The sequence below is a fragment of the Triticum aestivum genome, chromosome 3B (assembly GCF_018294505.1).
Source record: "Triticum aestivum cultivar Chinese Spring chromosome 3B, IWGSC CS RefSeq v2.1, whole genome shotgun sequence".
In the NCBI taxonomy this organism is placed as follows: domain Eukaryota; kingdom Viridiplantae; phylum Streptophyta; class Magnoliopsida; order Poales; family Poaceae; genus Triticum; species Triticum aestivum.
In genome coordinates this window covers 707,037,653-707,054,990 of record NC_057801.1, presented here as the reverse complement: position 1 = coordinate 707,054,990, position 17,338 = coordinate 707,037,653, and the positions used below count along the sequence as shown (strand labels likewise).

The 17,338-nt window shown below is 49.7% G+C and overlaps 2 protein-coding genes across 7 annotated transcripts; one reads left to right on the top strand and one right to left on the bottom strand.

Annotated features, from left to right (window-relative positions):
- Positions 1–522: 522 nt before the first annotated feature.
- LOC123071900 (uncharacterized) lies at positions 523–1,064 on the top strand. Its single transcript, XM_044495476.1, has one exon. It carries the CDS (start codon positions 590–592, stop codon positions 863–865), a length of 276 nt encoding a protein of 91 aa, XP_044351411.1. The 5' UTR covers positions 523–589; the 3' UTR covers positions 866–1,064.
- Positions 1,065–1,724: 660 nt separating this feature from the next.
- LOC123071899 (increased DNA methylation 1) lies at positions 1,725–16,547 on the bottom strand. Of its 6 annotated transcripts, XM_044495472.1 has the most exons (11): positions 15,962–16,547; positions 15,550–15,781; positions 15,398–15,434; positions 12,733–15,318; positions 12,536–12,647; positions 3,396–4,610; positions 3,235–3,308; positions 2,872–3,104; positions 2,682–2,768; positions 2,420–2,519; positions 1,725–2,320 (listed from the first exon to the last, which is right to left on the bottom strand). In XM_044495472.1, the coding sequence occupies exons 5-11, from the start codon at positions 12,591–12,593 to the stop codon at positions 1,979–1,981; spliced, it is 2,109 nt and encodes a 702-aa protein (XP_044351407.1). In that variant the 5' UTR covers positions 12,594–12,647; positions 12,733–15,318; positions 15,398–15,434; positions 15,550–15,781; positions 15,962–16,547; the 3' UTR covers positions 1,725–1,978. The 6 variants fall into 6 exon arrangements, with proteins under 6 accessions (XP_044351407.1, XP_044351410.1, XP_044351405.1 ...); XM_044495475.1 differs by lacking the exon at positions 12,536–12,647 and having other exon boundaries at positions 15,170–15,318; XM_044495470.1 differs by lacking the exon at positions 15,550–15,781.
- Between the last annotated feature and the right edge of the window lie 791 nt (positions 16,548–17,338).

The window sequence follows — 17,338 nt, the reverse complement described above, 5'->3', positions numbered from 1 at the left end:
TTATATTTTACAGCGGCCGCTGAAGCTAGCATCATACTGCACGCAAAAAGATGCTATTTCGACGCTGTAAAAGTTATTTTAACACGCGGCGCGTTGCGCGCCCGTTGGAGATGGTCTTAGTTGATTATGATAGACCGGTGCTTGCCGCTGCAAACTAGTACGTTGATCGATCAGAAGCAACATCAGAGAGGTAACGGTAAGCTACTGCTAAAATAGCTCTCTTCGCAGTATCCTCGTCAGAAGGGGGAGCAAACAACAGATCAGCGTGAGCCGTTAATTAGTTCTTCTTTCCTTTTTTTTGCGGGAGAATTAGTTCTTTTTCCAAATGTTCAACATAAACCTAAAATGGGCACCAAAGCCGCCAAGGTATCGATCCTCCTGGCCAAAAATTCTTAGAGGATGCTAGAAAAAAGTGAAGGAAGAAGGCAGAAAGCAGTGTGCAGATGTGTCTTTCGCGAGGAAATTCCCTGCCCCACTCATGCACGGAACCACACTATAAAAGCGCACTTCGTCCCACAACATTCTTCGTCCTACAACGCACCAACACACACAAACCCAACCAAGCACATAGTAACATCGACCGATCGGCATGGCGCACTTCCAGGAGGTGGACTACTGCTCGGAGGAGGTGAGGGCGGTGGGCAACCCGGCCCGCCGCGGCGGCGGCGTGCAGGAGCACATCGTCAAGGAGACGTTCGTGCAGGAGTTCGACACCTCCGGCCGCCGCCACGGTCACCACGGTCACCACGGCCGCGGCTCTGGTCACTTCGAGGTGCGCGAGAGCAGGCTCGAGGAGGACTTCAACACCCGCACCGGGGAGTTCCACGAGCGCAAGGAGAACTTCGTCGTCAGGGCCGATGACTGAGCTTACACGTAACGGAGCACACTACGATGTGTGTATATGTATGCATGTCAGCAGTATATGTATGTGTGATGTTGCGCACAGTCGTATAGCGTATGCAGGCGTGCGTGCTTGGCGGCCATCAGCCCCTATCGCGCGCCCGTGCAGCGCTTAAATAAGCGCTAATCGTGAACCAGAATAAAGCTTCTCGTGATTAGTAGTATTACTCTGCTTCCAGTCTCTTTTGCCAGACTATTTTCCACCAAACGATGCTGCACGCATGCAAGCAAAATGATTAACGGAGAAGCAGTTCCAACCCAAAGACATGGGAGCAAGACCTTCAAGATTTCTTTGACAGCGTCGCCTCACGGGATGGAGACCAACAACAACAGTCCAGAGTAGAGGCCGGACTTGTGAACGCCAGCTTCAGATCCTTCCCAGGTGCATGGTCAGGAAAATTGGAAAACCAAATTGACGCCTGAAGGTGGAAAACCAAACTGAACCTACTTGATCAATGAAACTCTCCATTCACCAAAAACAAAATTCTAATGACCTCACTAGTACTATAAATTTGCCATTAAGAAAGAACCGTGTGCATCATTCTTCCGTTCAACCAGTCCGTATGTACCGTGATTTTCTCTTGGGCTCTCACAATAGAACAAAGACACGACTATTTCTTTCTTGATGAACTAGATCCAAAACAGAAAATCACAGATCGACCAAAACAGAAGCACAAGAATCATGCACATAAGGGATGCTGAGGTCATTCATTTTCTAGGAGCCCATCCCGTTTAAAAAGTACTCTACATGCAAGGTTCGTGCCATCCCAAGAGTCTCACTAGAAAAAAAAAAGCAGCAATCAACAACAGAAATATACGATTCCTTGTCATCCAAAAACTTATAGATCTCATGATAACATAAACATAAGCTCAAATATTCCCGAACCATGTCTAAGATATGTAAATAAACTCCAAATGTTAAAACTTCAAAGTTATCGGTCCATTCTTCTGACTTTTTAAAACAAACGGTATGTAAACTAACTTCAATTGTCAAATAAAGAAACACAACAAATTCTTCAGAAAAATGGAGTCATGATCATTTGTTCACGGCGAGGTGCTGCATGAGGCCACGGCGTAGTTACGCCTCGCCACCGCCGCCGCCCGCTCCCCTCACCGCAGCGGCCACAGGGTCAGCATATGGCGGCCATGGGAACGCGATCCCAGTCAAGAGGTCGACGAAGCTGCAGCGCGGCCAGCTCATCTCCAGGAACGCCTGCTCGTCCTCGGTTATCCGCAACACGTCCTGCTTGGCGGTGGGCTTCTGGAGTAGGATGGTGCCGGGAATGGTGACCATGCTGAGCCTCTTGGCCTCATCTCTCAGCTGCGGCTCTACGGTCACGAAGCCAAGCTTCTTCCATGTGTCCTCTACCTCGGCCACCGCCGAGATCACCAAATTCTCCACCTGCACCGATTCTAGCACCTGACGACTCAAGAGATGCACATGCATCAGTGCAATACTTACAAATGATGTGCCGAAAATAGATAGAAACAAGTAGTGTTTCACGTGTGTTGTGGCAACCTTGTCGATGACATTGACGAGGTGGCGCATCATCCCTTGTCTATGGTACTGCGGCAGTGTGCACGCGAACGGCATCTCCGCCAGCTTGGCGCCATGGAACCTGCAAATTAAATTAAGACACATATGTATCTGAGCGTGTTCATCTGTATATATACAATTGAAATTAAAAACGAAACTAAGACCATATGATTTCTTTATATGAACCCCCCAAAAGAAAAAGAAAATGCGGCGAAGGGATGGATGCGCCCATATATAGAGATACCTGAGCAAGGCTACCGATATGATCTCCGTGTCCTTCTGCAGAACTATGGTGTAGAAACCTTCATAGCTCAGCCGCTTGAAGTCCGATCTGCACCACAACATCCAAAACACAGTCAATCGAGTCTTGTTCAGAACCTTGATCTGCCTCACACTGAGAGAGAGAGAGGGAGAGAGAGCCCCGGCATGCTTACTCGAGGCTGTAGACGGCCTGGCGAATCATGTCAATGCCGGTCAGCCGGTCCTTCACAGGGTTGAAGCACTCATCCAGCACGCCAAACGCCACTGCCAGCTTCGCATTGCACTCCAGCAGGGCGGCGGAGTCTGACGTCATGGAGCCCCGCTGGATCTTTAACAGGGACCATGAGTGGCCTTCCTCGCCGATGCTGGTCGTGGCTCCCACCATGTTTGACAGATTCACTGCTATCTGAATAAAAAATGTAACCATGGCCGTGCTATGGTCAGCAGGTTTTATGGTAAAATAACGGATTATACTAAACTTCAAAGAAATAAAGTCCCTGAAAGCAAAAAATGTATGTTTCATCAGGTGCTTTTACCTTGTTGCAGGCTTTGCTGCAGTAGGGGGCGATCTCGTGCCCGTCCAACAGGGACGCGCGGCAGTGGTGGTGATCTGCATGCATGCAGAGGCATCATCAGTGAAGTACTTTTCATCAGTGGAGATCCTTATTCTTCAGAGACACGAGAGAGAGTTGCTTACACTTGCGGGTGCACTGGTTGCACTTGGAGAGGCCGCAATGGCCATCATCATCGGCGGAGCACAGGAAGCAGCGGCAGTAGTGGCAGACCCAGGAGTCCTCAGGGACCTGCACGGCAAGGCACTCCGGGTGGAAGGTGGATGGGCAGCTGTCGCAGCACAGCAGCTGTCCGCCGTCTGCGCACACACCGCATGCGTCGTCGCTCCGGTCGTCGTCCCCGCCATAGTTGGTCCCGTCGAGGGGGAGGGCTCGTTCCTTCCTGCTCTGCTTGGCGAGCAGCAGAGCATGCTTCTTCTCCTGTGTGCTCCTCTCCCGTTCTTTCTCCAGCGCAGCCCGTGCCTTCTGCTTGGCGTGTAAGGTCCTCAGGTCCTCCCCCTGCCACGCCTCCCGCACGCACTCCAGCAACGACTTGCCGGACTTTAGCAGGAGCCTCTCCCACAGTGCCGAGTCCTCGGAGCCGGCGTGGGACGAGAAGGTCGGGGGCGCCATCGCGGTGTTGCAGCAGGTGCACTGGATGCCGGCCCTAGTCACCGCGCCAGAGGCCTTCGCGGCGAAGCTGGTGCTGTCCACGTACGAGACCTTCTCGTTCTCTCTGAGCACACCGGAGTCGATCAGCCATGTCAGGATGGTGTGCTTCTTGGCTCCGGCCGCCGCGGTGCCGGACGTGCTACTGTTATTCCTGCTAGGCCTCCGGCTCGATGGCACGACCGAGGCAGAGGCCGTGCTCTTCTTCTTCCTGCTGTTGCTTGGAGCCGAGACAGTCTTCAGCTGGTCGTTGCCTTGGGCGCCATGGTGCATGCTCGCCGGTTCCCCAGCGTCAGATTTCTTGCCGGGCACCTTCCTGGATTCCGCTAGAGTGCTGCTCCCCTTGGGCGCGCGTGTCTTCCGTACGCGGCCATTTACAGGCACGGCAGTGCCGCCGTTGCCACCGGCCGGTGGCACGTTCTTGCCCTTCCCAGCTCTGGTGTTAGCAGGAACGATCTGAAGCGGCCTCTCGCTCACTGGTTGGCCATGGCCAACGTCAGTGCCGCTGGGAAGGTGGTTGCCGCCGCCGTCTCTCTGTACGGCAGAAGGCCCGCCATCGGCGCTAGCCCCCTGTTTCCGGGAATAAACAACAGGTGGTGGCATCCCACGGCCACTCCTGGGGGAGAACAGTGGCGGCGTTCTCCCATTGCTCTGCATCGACAATGGCCGGAAAGAAGAACCCCGCCCCGCCACTGCAGTCCACAAAAGATTCACGCATTAATTCACAATCTGTAAATTTCATAACCATGCATTCCACAAAGTATTGCATACCCATTTCATAGAGTTTTTGGACACTATTTCAAATTCAGCTAAAGTCTACACACATGCTTTAATGCAATTTCAGAAAAGATGCACAATCAAAAGACCGCTAAATGCTAATCCATGTCGCCCACTCCCACGTCAACCAGTTAGTAAATTGTGTGTCCTTGAGTCCATTGGCCATATGGTGGGAGATGAAGTGCTATCTTGGATCCAATTGACGACCCTACACCCCCTTCCCCCATTGTAGGGGCGATTTCATGGACTCTGGTGGCAAAAAACATGTCCATTCATTCTACTCAGAAGGGCACGTACTTTGCCATCCTGACGGTGTCAAGGTGCATTTGGAAGCATCCCAACATTATCTTAGCTCGCATCCTTGACACGATCAAGGCAGAAGTCAGGCAGCGGCGACCCTGTGGACGAGGGATCTAGCGATGTTGCTACTGGCAGGGGCGATGCCTAGCGATTAGAGGTGTCATGTTGTAATATTGGATGCTGCCCTTCTTAGGGGCTGTATAAATTCTTCTTTGCATCGAGATGCAAGACTTTTGAGTTTTCTTGAAAAAAAAATCAGAAGACTCTAATACACAATGATTTAAAAAGTCACAGCATATTTTTTGCACAAAACTGAAGCAATTTCAATAAGAAAAATGGAATTAGAATGTAGTTTTTTAATACTAGATTTCATTTCTATTTTAATTTTTTGGATACATTACACATGAATTTCACAATTATTTTCTTCCTATTTTCATAAGTTTAGATGCAATATACATACATTTCAAAAGAAATCAACTACACTACATATGCATTTCACTAGGTTCATAATTTCGAATGCACTACAGATGAATTTGCTAACTAAATTATATTACACAAAAGATCAACTAAATTTTACAAAAAAGTTAGATCCCTATTTCATAATTTCAGTAATACTATCCATGCATTTCAAAACTATTTTGTTCATATTTTCATAAATTCAAATGCACTACTTCGCCTTCGGAGTCGTCCTGGCATGTGTCTATGGTGAACTAAGAGTGGAAAATAGACATCTTATGTGGTCTACCATTCAGTCCTTAAAAGCGGTTTCCAATCTGCCTTGGATGCTTGTGGGCGACTTTAACAAACTTTGTGGCAGTACGAGCATTTTTCCCTTATACAGCTAGCTGAGAACCAGATGGTAGCTTTCATGGATGTGTTGCATGTCTGCAAATTGACAGAACTTAGTTTCTCAGGCGCAAACAGTACTAAGTCTTCTCAGAGCGAGCAGGCGACCTCCCTGAAAATATTTCGTCCGCGTGGGCTAATGCCAATCCTAAGCACAACCTTGGCGAGATTTAGATGCTCCTGACAGACAAGGATCAACATCTACTGCATTTGAGTTTGTTCCTGGTAGTAACAGGCTGTTAGCATTAACGCCGGTTGAATCCTCCCTTATTGCTTCTCATGACAATGACACTGATCAAAGAACCACTCAAGTTGGAAGACTGGTTACTCAAGGAAATATCAAGGATATGATGAACCGTTGGGAAATGAATAAGTTTGACTTGAAAACAATAGTCGGTGAAGCACTACAATCTGGTCGACTACCGTTGGCAGTTCTTCAGCTGCAACTGTTGCGCCAGAGGGAATCATGTTCTGGTGATGATTTTGATGATGTTTTCTCCGAAGTTCATGAAATAGGAAGATCCATTGTTTATGATCTGTTAATGAAGGTACCCATAGCTTAAAAATGTGTCTCCCCGTTATTTTCTGAGGTCTAACACATAAGTTTGCAGGGTGAAAGTGGACTGGCTGTAGCGACACTAGAAAGACTAGGAGATGACATAGAGTCGGACCTTAGACAACTTATGCAAGGTACTGTCAGACGAGATGAAACAGCGTGGGTACATGCAATCAAATGAGTGGAAGATGTTGGAGACCTTAGCACTGGTTGAGGTTTGCTTCTGCATCCTGTTTTAGCTAATTGAAAAAATTCTGTTCTTACAATATATTTTGTTTCTGTAATACATTTCGAACACATAGAAAGAAAATAAATGTTTGCACGCTGTTTGTTTCCGTACTGACCAACCTTTTTTCTTTTGTGGAAAAGCGTTTTTACCCAAGCAGCAGCTTCTGGGACACATATCTTGGCAGGGAGAATGTTATTCATGATGCTGTAAATATTGTTACACTTCCAGGGGAAGATAAACCGGTGTTTATAGCAGTGGTGAAGGAATTTTTTCTCATTGGGATAATGCCTACAAATGCTAACATAACGTCTATAGTCTCATTCTGAAGATTGACCAAGAAGAGGTGATGAAAAACTTCTGCCTATTAGTCTATTCTGATGCACATATTTTTGTCACATCCGATGCACATATGATCCTCCAGACAAAAACTTCCCAGCTGGCTGAGCAGGATTTCATTGTCTGGTAAGCTGACAAACGTGGCACATTCTCTGTACGAAGCGCCTATCGGCTAGGATTTGCTGCACGTCTGGATGAGCAGCAGGTAGAGTGTCGAGCTCTAGGCCTGACAACCACCTACAAGACTGGGCTATGACTTGGCACAGTTTGGCTCCCTCCGAAATTGCAGTTCTTCGCCTGGAAGCTGGCGACCGAGGCACTCGCCACCCAACAGAGCAAAAAATATCGGTTGCATCTGGAGAATCATGGCACCTACCGGTGTGTGGTGTGGAGGAAAAGGACGCACTGCATGCCCTATATCGGTGTCTGCATATGTGTGAACTATGGCACGTGATGCGCTAGTACTGGGACTTACCAGAAGATGAACTGATGTGTGTTGATGGACATGAATGGATTATGCACCTTCTTCAGCCATTGTGCATTGAACAACACCTTGGTGTTGCTCATGCTCTTGCGGAAATTTCGGTTTGTGCGAAATGAAAATCACACAGAATAAGCCAATGCCTTTGCATGCGGTTGCGCCTCTTTGTGTAGAGACACGGAGTCCATCATGCTTATTAATGAACACCCACATGCAGACTTGAATAAAGGGAAGCGGGTCACTGAGCTTAAAATAGGTAGCCTGCTTGTACTCGTGTTGAGAGGCCAAGGTGGTGTGGCTCACAACCAGGATGGGTGCAGCTCAACATAGATAGCTCTTTCGTGAAGGAGAGCAGGGTGGCTTGCTGCTGGCTCTACAACTATTTCTCCCCGCTAGACGCAAAACTTGATACATGTAATGAAGGCCTATGGCTAGCCTTGGCTTGGTTCCAACTGCCCATCATTTTTTCCAGAACACGCAGGAGATCTGGGTGCCTACATATTATGATAGGAAAGCAGTGACGATTACAAGTTTGTGCCACCGTACAGGGGGTGTGTGGGGAAGAGGCAGCTCAGGCCATCCGCGTGGGCACGCAACGGGACTACTTGCTTTAGACTAGCGTTACCCACCTTCCGCCGATCGCGAAAATATTCAGGGATCTTCTCTATCGCAGCCATAGGGCCTAATGAACGGTTCTTGAAAACTCACCGGTTGTGCTCGGGCCAAATGCATCCTAGGGAGCAAAGGATCACCGGATTGACGCATTTGCTCATCTTTGGGGGAATGGCAGTTTGGCAGTAAGACCACCACTCGAGGATTGAGTCATCAGTTGTGGGTGCGAGGTGAGCAATGCCAATCAACTGGAGAGCGTCGTACCGGTCTCCCGCGCAAAGACAAAACATAGGAGGAGGTGCTCGATCGACTCATCTTATTGCCCGCAAGGGGGGGGGGGGGATGCCTGATGGGAGAGAGGCTCCATCTTGCCAAGCGATCTGAGGTCCAACACCGTTCCCAAAGGGCCAGCCGCGCGAAGAACTTGAACTTCATATGAGACCCAGGCTTCCAGATGAGCTCACCACAGCCACACTCAATGCGGCCAGCGAACGTCACAATGTAGGAAGGCTGCCACAAGTCTGGGCCGGTAGACGGGGTTGTACCGAAGATCTTCAACCATAATTCAAGGAATTGTACGATCGTCGCCACAGATAGTTGGCCACAGAGGTCACTTACCCAAGAGGCGTTTGCCATGCCATCCTTGACCGTGTGGCAAGCAAGAGCATGGGGGCGGAGAATGACCACTAGGTCCGACGCCAACATAGGTATGCTCAATCCATCAATCCAATTTTCGTGCAAAAAGAGTGAATAGGCCCCATCCATAACCACAAGAGAAGACGAGGCCCTAAAGGTGGTCGTGGCTTCATCCGAGACAGAGAGGTAAACAACAGACCAGGGGATGTGATCAGAGGTTTTTGCCGTCCGAAGCCACTTAGTGTGGAGCGCACCTTTGATGTCCTTCGGATCGTGCATACCTAGCCCCCCAAGGTGCAAAGGGGTGCACACGTTCTTCCAAGGGACCAAACATTTCCCTCCCTTGGTGCAATACGAGTTTGCCCATAAAAATCCATGAAGGATTTTGTCCGCCGCCTTGAGGACCCATGGTGGAACATCAAGAGCAAGCATGTGGTAAATTGCCAGCGCATTGAGATCCAAGTTCATGAGCAAGATGCGTCCGGTAGTGGGGACCATGACTGTCTTCCAGGCCGGGAGCTTGTTGGAAAATAATTCCACAAGGGGTAAGAGATCAGCCTTGTGGAGCCATGAGTGGGATAGCGAGAGGCCCAGATACTTAATCTGGAACGAGGAAACTGGGCAAGGAAATTTCGCGGAGAGGCATTGTATGTCTATTCCTTGGCAGAAAATGGGAACCAACACGCTCTTAGAAAGATTAACCTTCAGAGCTAAAGCATTTTTGAAGATCTCAAGGAGGAAGCGGGCACCGACCAGATCATGCGTAGATTAGGCGTACGAAGAGTGCTACATTGTCTTGGGAATAAGAAGCACAATGCTTAATGCCCAAATGGAAGAGGGGTAGGAAGATCCCCTCCCGATCGAACTTCCGGAGGAGAGCATCGAGCACATCAATAACAATAACGAAAAGCATAGGGGAGATATGGGGTCACCTTGCCGCAGGCTGCGATCATGCACAATAGGGCTGAAAGGGCTACCATTGATCAGAACCTGCGAGGAGGAGGTGCGGAGAAGGGTCGCGGTTATGGAAATACACTTGTAGCCAAAAACCCTATGACGAAGCACCTCCAAGACGAAAGGCCAAGCCACCGAGTCGAATGCTTTCGAACTATCAAGCTTAAGCAAGTTCAATGGTATTTTCTTCAGGTGGAGGAGCTTCACAGATTGCTGAACTAAGAAGAAATTATCTAGGATTACCCTGCCTTTGATGAAGGCGATTTAATTGGCGTAAATGAGCTCAGCCAAGCAAGGTGCAAACCGATTTGACAAGACTTTGGCGAGGAGCTTGGGAAGCATGAACGAGGCTAATCAGTTGAAAGTCGCCCAAATCCATAGCCGCATCTCACTTGGGGAGGAGGACCAGGGAGGCCTGGTTGAGCAGGTGGAGGGAATTGCCAACAAGGCAAAATCACAGGTCAATAGCGGCGATAACATAGGATTTGATCTGCCAAAAAATTTGGTAGAACGGTGTCAAGACCACCATGCCCTTAATTTTTCCTAATTGCTTAACGACGATTAGGCTAAAAACAAAGCTCTCTCTCAATAATATTTTATGCATCTTGTCAACTTGATCCCCTTCTCCACCTCCTCTGCTTCCATGGCCAGCACCCGACGTCTCTATTGCCTATCCACTATTGTGTTTCGCCACCATATCCTTGATTCCTTGTTCTTCACGTCCCTAGTGATGGTAGTTGTGCCGCTGGCATGGAGTACAATGCGGGTGTGCTGACGAGGAGGGCACGACCACGGTGACCCATCCATGAGCAAAGCGGCATCCCGATGTGGGTTGAAGGCCATGGCGTCCCATGTCTACATGGTTGTGGTGGTGTCCCGATGCAGAGAAGACGATCGTGGTAGCAGCTGCGACAATGATGCCGACTGATTTGGGGATAGGCGTCCCATGGGACATTGGTGCTCATGTCAGCCCACGACGGCTTGATCTTGTGGTCCACTGACGCTGACGAAGCTAGGGTTTGACGAGGACTTGATGGATGGGGACATGCTCGAGTAGCCCGTCCAGTACAAGGAGGCATGCATGTTACTTGCCTTGATCTGCTCCTTCTGGCCATCCAACATCTTATCCCTATCCCAACTCTCGGGGCGAGTCCCAAATCAGCACCCATCTCCTTCCCTAGCCTGCTAGTCGACCGGGGCAGTAGTTGAAGTTGAACATCGAATGCTAGGAATTTGGTCGAGGCAACAGATGAAGTTGGGCATCTCACTGGTAGGGTAGCTGGGGAGGGGTGCTAACAGTGAAAACTGTACAACCACGAGTAGGAGGGAAGTTCCATATCGACTGCTAAGCAGTTGGCAGGGGTAGCTGCCGAAGTTGTACATCTCACTGGTAGGGTAGTTAAGCCAGAGTGCCAGGTGAAAACTGCACATCCACGGCTAGAGGGAAAAGTTGCACATTGAGTGATGCACAGTTGGCCAAGGACAATGGACGAAGTCTCACTTCTCACTAGTAGGGGTAGTTTGGGCTAGGTGCGAGCAGTGAAAACTACACATCCAGGGGTATGGGGGGAAATTGTGCATCAGCTGTTAGACAGTTGTCAGGGCAGCATACCCAGTTCCACATCACAGGAAGCTGGTCACCATGGTTGCTAAGTTGCAACCTCACAGGAAGTTGGTTCATGCAGCACTAAACTTACAACCTATAGAGTCGGCTCTCGTAGCACCAAATTTGGTTTCAAAATTGGTTTGGAGAAATGTTGGTCGAAATATATACAAATGGGGCCTAGTTTTAAAGAGCCCATGGAGAGGATTCCAAAGACAGAAACAATGTGAATTATAGGCACAACAAAAAAACCTTTTGCTGTAGGGAGCTAGGCAGGGCTAACACGTGTGGGAGCAGGTGGTGTGGTTGGTGGCAAATTTCCATTTTTATCTCATGGGGACCGTGTGGGGGATAAGTTTCCTTTTCTGGGCATGCGCCATGGACTGCTTGGTAGATGCGTCCTTAGTTTTTCCCCATATTTCGAGCCGAATATAATTTTTTTCCTAAACTGGTTAAGAAAAAATGGAAATAACGAACAAAAATGGAAAAAATAACATCATGGCATCGAAGATCCAGGCCCTCCACTCGCACGAGATCGCATCATCTAACAAGATCACGTCGTAACACGTGAAATCCAATGTTTTAAGGCGGTAAGGCGAGATAAGGCACTGGGAGGGCGCCTCACTGCCTAAGTGCTAAGGCATAAGGCAAGCGACGCCTTAGAGGGTTCTAACCAGCAGCATAGAGTAGAATTTGGTAGGGGGGGTAAAACCAATGCTGACCTAGAAAGGAGCCGAGGAGGATCTGCCGAAGAGGAAGGGAGAAGCTGCAAGAGAGGAGGGGGAGGAGGATCCGCTGAAGAGGGGGGATCCGCCTGAGAGGAGGAGAAGCTGTGGGAGAGGAGGTGGGGCGGATTGGATTTGCAGCTCCAGCCGCCACCAAAGGTTCATGTGGGGGAAAACTAGTTAGATCTCTCTGATTCCCCTGCTCGTAAATGTTGGCACACGAGAGCCTCTGGTTCTCGCTCAAGACTCTGTTTCCCGCCTAAAGCCCTTGCCCCTGCCTGAGCCATCCAGATTTGCCTAGGCGGACGACTTGGACGCCCTGTGACCTAAGGCAACCGCTTTAGGCATGTGTCTAAGGCAAGGCCGACGCCTAGGCGTCCCCTAGGTGATGCCTTAGGGACGACTTCAAAACAATGGTGAGATCTATCCTAACATCCACTACTACTAGCATGCCGGTGAATTCTCTAGCCACCCCGCCACTCGAGTCGTACCAGAACCCTCCCCACCGTCCAACATTAAACACATATGTAAGAAAAAACTAGGGGTGGGTCTTGGGGCTTACCAGGGGTCATGCGTGAGCCGCAATGCTTGGACAGTCGATCCCCTTTCTCCTCCCTCATGGCTCCAACTCGACAGTCACGCGCGTTCTTGTTGGGCACCTCCCGCGACTCAGCCTGGGCATTTGGTATAAACCAAATTTCGGTTAGTAAATTTTGGTGTTTTTATATTTCCTTTTTCGATTCGGTTTTCAGTTTATACCGAAAGGGTAGCCTGCGTTGGGCTCACCAAGGATTTGGATGCCCTTCCATGCGTGGCACCACGTCCTATTAAATAGCCAAGCACCCGACCCCGTTTTGCGTAGCCAGGCGATGTGGGACTAATCACTAAACGAAACAAGCCCCATGGGTAACCTCCTCATGGAGGTAGTAAGGTTAGCAACACACTAGGCAGGCAGAACAAACCAAAGACACACAAATAGATATCATATAAACATAGGTTTAAACTAAATCAAGCAGTTCTCAACATAGTACGACACTTAAACAAAGCAGTTTTTAACCAAACCAGTACGACATAGTCCTAACCAAACTAGCACGTGCAACAGAGAGCTCTCCTAGACGTTCACTGCGAAGGCGTCGTTGTGCCTCCCACACTTGGTCACCACTTCAATGCCGTCGTCGTTGAAGACGGTCACCTTCAAGGTGTCGTGAGTCAGCAACTTGAAGGTCACCAAGTACCGGATCTTGATCTGGTGGACGACGGCAAAGAGGGCCCAACCCCGATCAAGGTTGACTCGGCCGTTCATCAGCTGGACAATGACCCTCCATTGGGAGCCGGTGTTTGTCTTCAGCTTAACTCCGTCCGCACGACGGGGAAGTGCTTCGTGAAGTCTAGGGGCATAGGCATGCACTTTGCAGAATTGAGTTGGCCCACCCTCATGGTAGTGCCCGTAGTTCCAGCACTTGCCGCTGCGGGGCTCCTCCACCACCACGTCCTCGTCTGTGAGTGGCACCACCTCCTTGCCCTTCTCCATTGCCGACACCGCCTCCTTGCCCTTGTTCTTCGCCTCAATCTGCATTATGAACAACACAAAGTTCAAAGGTTGTTCGGCATTAAATCCTATCGTCCTCTACCACCTCCATCGCCATGAACTCCAACCCCTTCCCCTGGGGCATTGGATGGAGGGCATTCTTCCTCGGGTGCTCGCTCAGTGACCGCACCAAGTTCGAGAACACCATGGAAGTGTGCTCGAACTTCACCAGCATCGACGACGGAGGAGTTGAAGACGCTGATTACTGACCTAGTGAAGGGCGCTATGTCAATCGACATCCTGCGTTGGGCCATGAATCAGGCCGATGCCTGCGATGCTGCACAGAGGGCAAGATGCGCCAAATACAGGGAGTACAGAGCTCCTCAAGACCAGCGTGCCACAGCGTTCTGGAATAGGACGGTGGCGCCGAAGGTCGTCGCTTTGGAGCCGGAGGAGGAAGAAGCAAGTGGCGATGGTGGTCAAGGCGCCGGAGCCAGCCCATCGTACTATGCCAATAGATCTGGACGACGGTGAGGATGACGAGACAGTGCATGCTACAGTCGAGCTGGAGGACAACTACAGGACCGAGGGGCACCACCGCTCCAAGCGCCTCCAGGGTCACCGCGGCTAGGATTTAAAGCTACTGGTGTAAGATTAACCCCGAATCCCGTTCCCCTTGTACTCAATCCAGACCAGAACCCTAAAATCCATCGCTACTTAGTACTCATGAAGAAGTTTTGAACAATCCTATGGCTATTTACCGCGATTCCCCATTCCCCTAGAACGCAGATGGATTACGCAGACCAAACCTGAACGCGGATGGATTACACTGACCGAATCTGAACACGGATGGATTAAGCGGACCGAATCTGAGCGCGGATGGATTGCGCAGACTGAATCTGAACGCGGATCGAATACGAATTTGTATGGGAGGAGGTGAAAATAGGGCTTACCATCATCGCCGAAGTGCTATGGGTGATGTTTCTGATGCCGGTGATGGAGGCCGATGGTTGCCTTGTTGTTCTCCGATCCGCTGAACGCCGCCCCCGGTGTGACAGTGGGATAATGGAGAGGGGAGAGAGAACGGTGAGGGAAGGTAAGGGTAATTATTGTCGACGGTTCTGGAAACAACGTGAAGTCTCTAGCGTGGCTCCTCGCGTGCACCCACGCCCGACCATGTGCATCCCGCGGGCCTGGCTGTAGAAAAACTGCCAATTTTGAGGTTCCTAGCGGGCCTGGCTGGAGGTGCTTTAAACATCATGCGATGTAGGCCAAACAGTGAACACATGTAACCAAACAGACTATTTTCTTCCGACGCGGGCCTGGTTGGGCCTAATGCGGGCAACCAAACACGCCCTAGGACAATGCTTGTGCATTTCTACGAGCAAAATGAGTCAACACAATTTAACAATTGCATCTACCAATAAGTGAAGAATTATTTGATATCATAGGTGAATGCCCATGAATTGAGACAAAATATATATTACTGTGGTGACCAAAGGCGCAAGGAAGACGAAAATCAAGCAAACCCAAATATTTCCCAAAAAAGAGCTCACAACTTAGAAATTAAAGAAACCGACAACACATCATGATTTTGAACTTAGTTTCCGAACACATGCATGATTTAACTTTTCATCTAAGTATGCTAAGTACTGTAAAATTTATTACCTCCGGAGATCAGCATATTCAGAGACATTAGACAACTCCGGGTGATATGAAATTGAGACAGCCCTAGATGACATACAACTATGCACTGTTGGCATTGTTCAACCGGTTCTAGATCAGTCTTAACTGAAGCCTGACTTTGACTAACTTCTCTGCAAATAGACAAATATCGAGAGAAATCAGTACGACTTCTCTGAAATAAACTACACATAATAGACACAATAGCATCACCTTGCTTGTTAACCCCCTACAAACCTGCCCTCCTTTCCTGAAATACATAGGAAAAAACAAAATCAAAATCGGAGACATGTTAGGACGACATTATCTCACAAAATCTGCACCTGATTGAATAGCAAACAAAGTTGAAAAGATCCATTACACACCTACAGTTCGATGGAAATCCTAGCTATTTTAAGTAAACCGGTAGCAAAATGTGCCATAACTCATCTCCATGCATGCACCAAAATCAGCTCCAACCAAGGCTAGGTCAGAGCATTAATAGAAACAAATTCCGTGGCAACATTCAACAAGAATCATACCAAACTTCTATGGCAAAACCTATCCAAGATATGATAGATTGTTTTTCTGTATTTGGGTCTTGCAAGATCAACGAATCTGCACAAATGCTCCATGTTAAAAGTTTAACGAACCACCAATGCTTCTGTTTCATAAACTTTCTAATGCTTGAACCTATCAGAATCAGACTAAAGCAAATCACAATAAGCAAAATATTGACGACTCAGTAACAATTGCTTAAGGTAACAGCCGACTCAGTGACACAAAAGATCACCATACCTTAACCTACACGGCCTTGGAGAAAGCCTTGGCGAGTCCAGCAAGGCCTCGTCTGCATTTTTTTCAGAGTCTCCTCATGTAACTCCTTGTCAGCACAAAATCCGCTTGTTTCCTGCCCGGCCAAGTCCAGCAATAATGCCTCATCTGCATACAGGTGGGAGCATTCTCTTCCTCCAGGGACGATTGACCTACATCCCTAGCTCGTTCGTTGTCGAGGAGGCAGATCCGGCGCTCCAGATCCACGCCACGACACCCTCCTCGCTCCCCTCCTGCCCGTCCTCATAGTGGTGCTCCTCGTCGTAGCAGCGGAGCTCCGGATAGTAATCGTCGTCCTCGTCGCTGTCGGGGAGCCGGACAACGAGGCGGAGGGAGGCAGGTCAGCTGGTAGGTGCGGACGCGGGCGAGGTGCCGCGCGCGGCGGGCGACGAGGGCGCGGAGGTGGTCGATCTGGGCGGCGGCGAGCGGCATTTCTCGTCGGCGGAGCGGCAGAACTGGCGCGGCTCAGGAGGAGGGATTTCGGGAAGGGCAACCGGGCGATTAGAGGGAGCGTGGAGATGGATGGGTTGATCACGGGAAATAAATTGGAGCAATGCTATTCACAGGTATTTTACGAAACTTTTTCGTACTACTGTACTAGTGTCAGTCATCTCACGACGGTTGGCTAAAATGGTGGAGTGTTATGATCCCAAATAAACTATTGTGCCATTAGCTTAATTCACAGCTGTCTACGGTGAATCAACAACTGCTGTACTAGTATGGAGAGCCCTACTACTTGGAGCAGAACACACATCTCCAGCTCCCTCAGGGCTTGTTCGGTTCCATAAAAAATGAGAGAGATTGACACGGATTGGCAAGGATTAAATCCCATCTAGTTCAAATTTCCTCCAAATCCTCTCCATTCCACTTCAATCCACTTGAGGAGTGGCTTACCCAAACAAGGCCTCAAAGGGAAGAGAGGGCAGCGCCCCCGACTTGTTCTCGGCCACCTGCACCACCCTCGCTCGCGCGGCTGCCCGTGCTAGTGCTACCCATGCTCACCCTCGGTTGGTCGCGTCAACCCGCCACAATAGGTCGTCGTGGTCGTCGTCACAACCCCGCCCATGTCTTTTGCAGCATGGGGCCGGTGTCGCCGCCCCCAGCATCATGTGGTCATCGTCGCAACCCTGGTCGCGTTCGTTGCAGCACGGGGTTGCCATTGTCCCAACATCTGTGTGGCCGTCATAGCCGGGCACGGTCGTAGCAACCCCGGCGGACAGTTGCATCATCATGTAGTGCCCGTCGTAGCATCTTCAGTGGGTGTCGATCCGTTATTGTAGTGTTGTCGGGCACAGGTCCTAGCAACCTCCCCCAATGGTTGGTGCGATGCCGGTTGTAGCA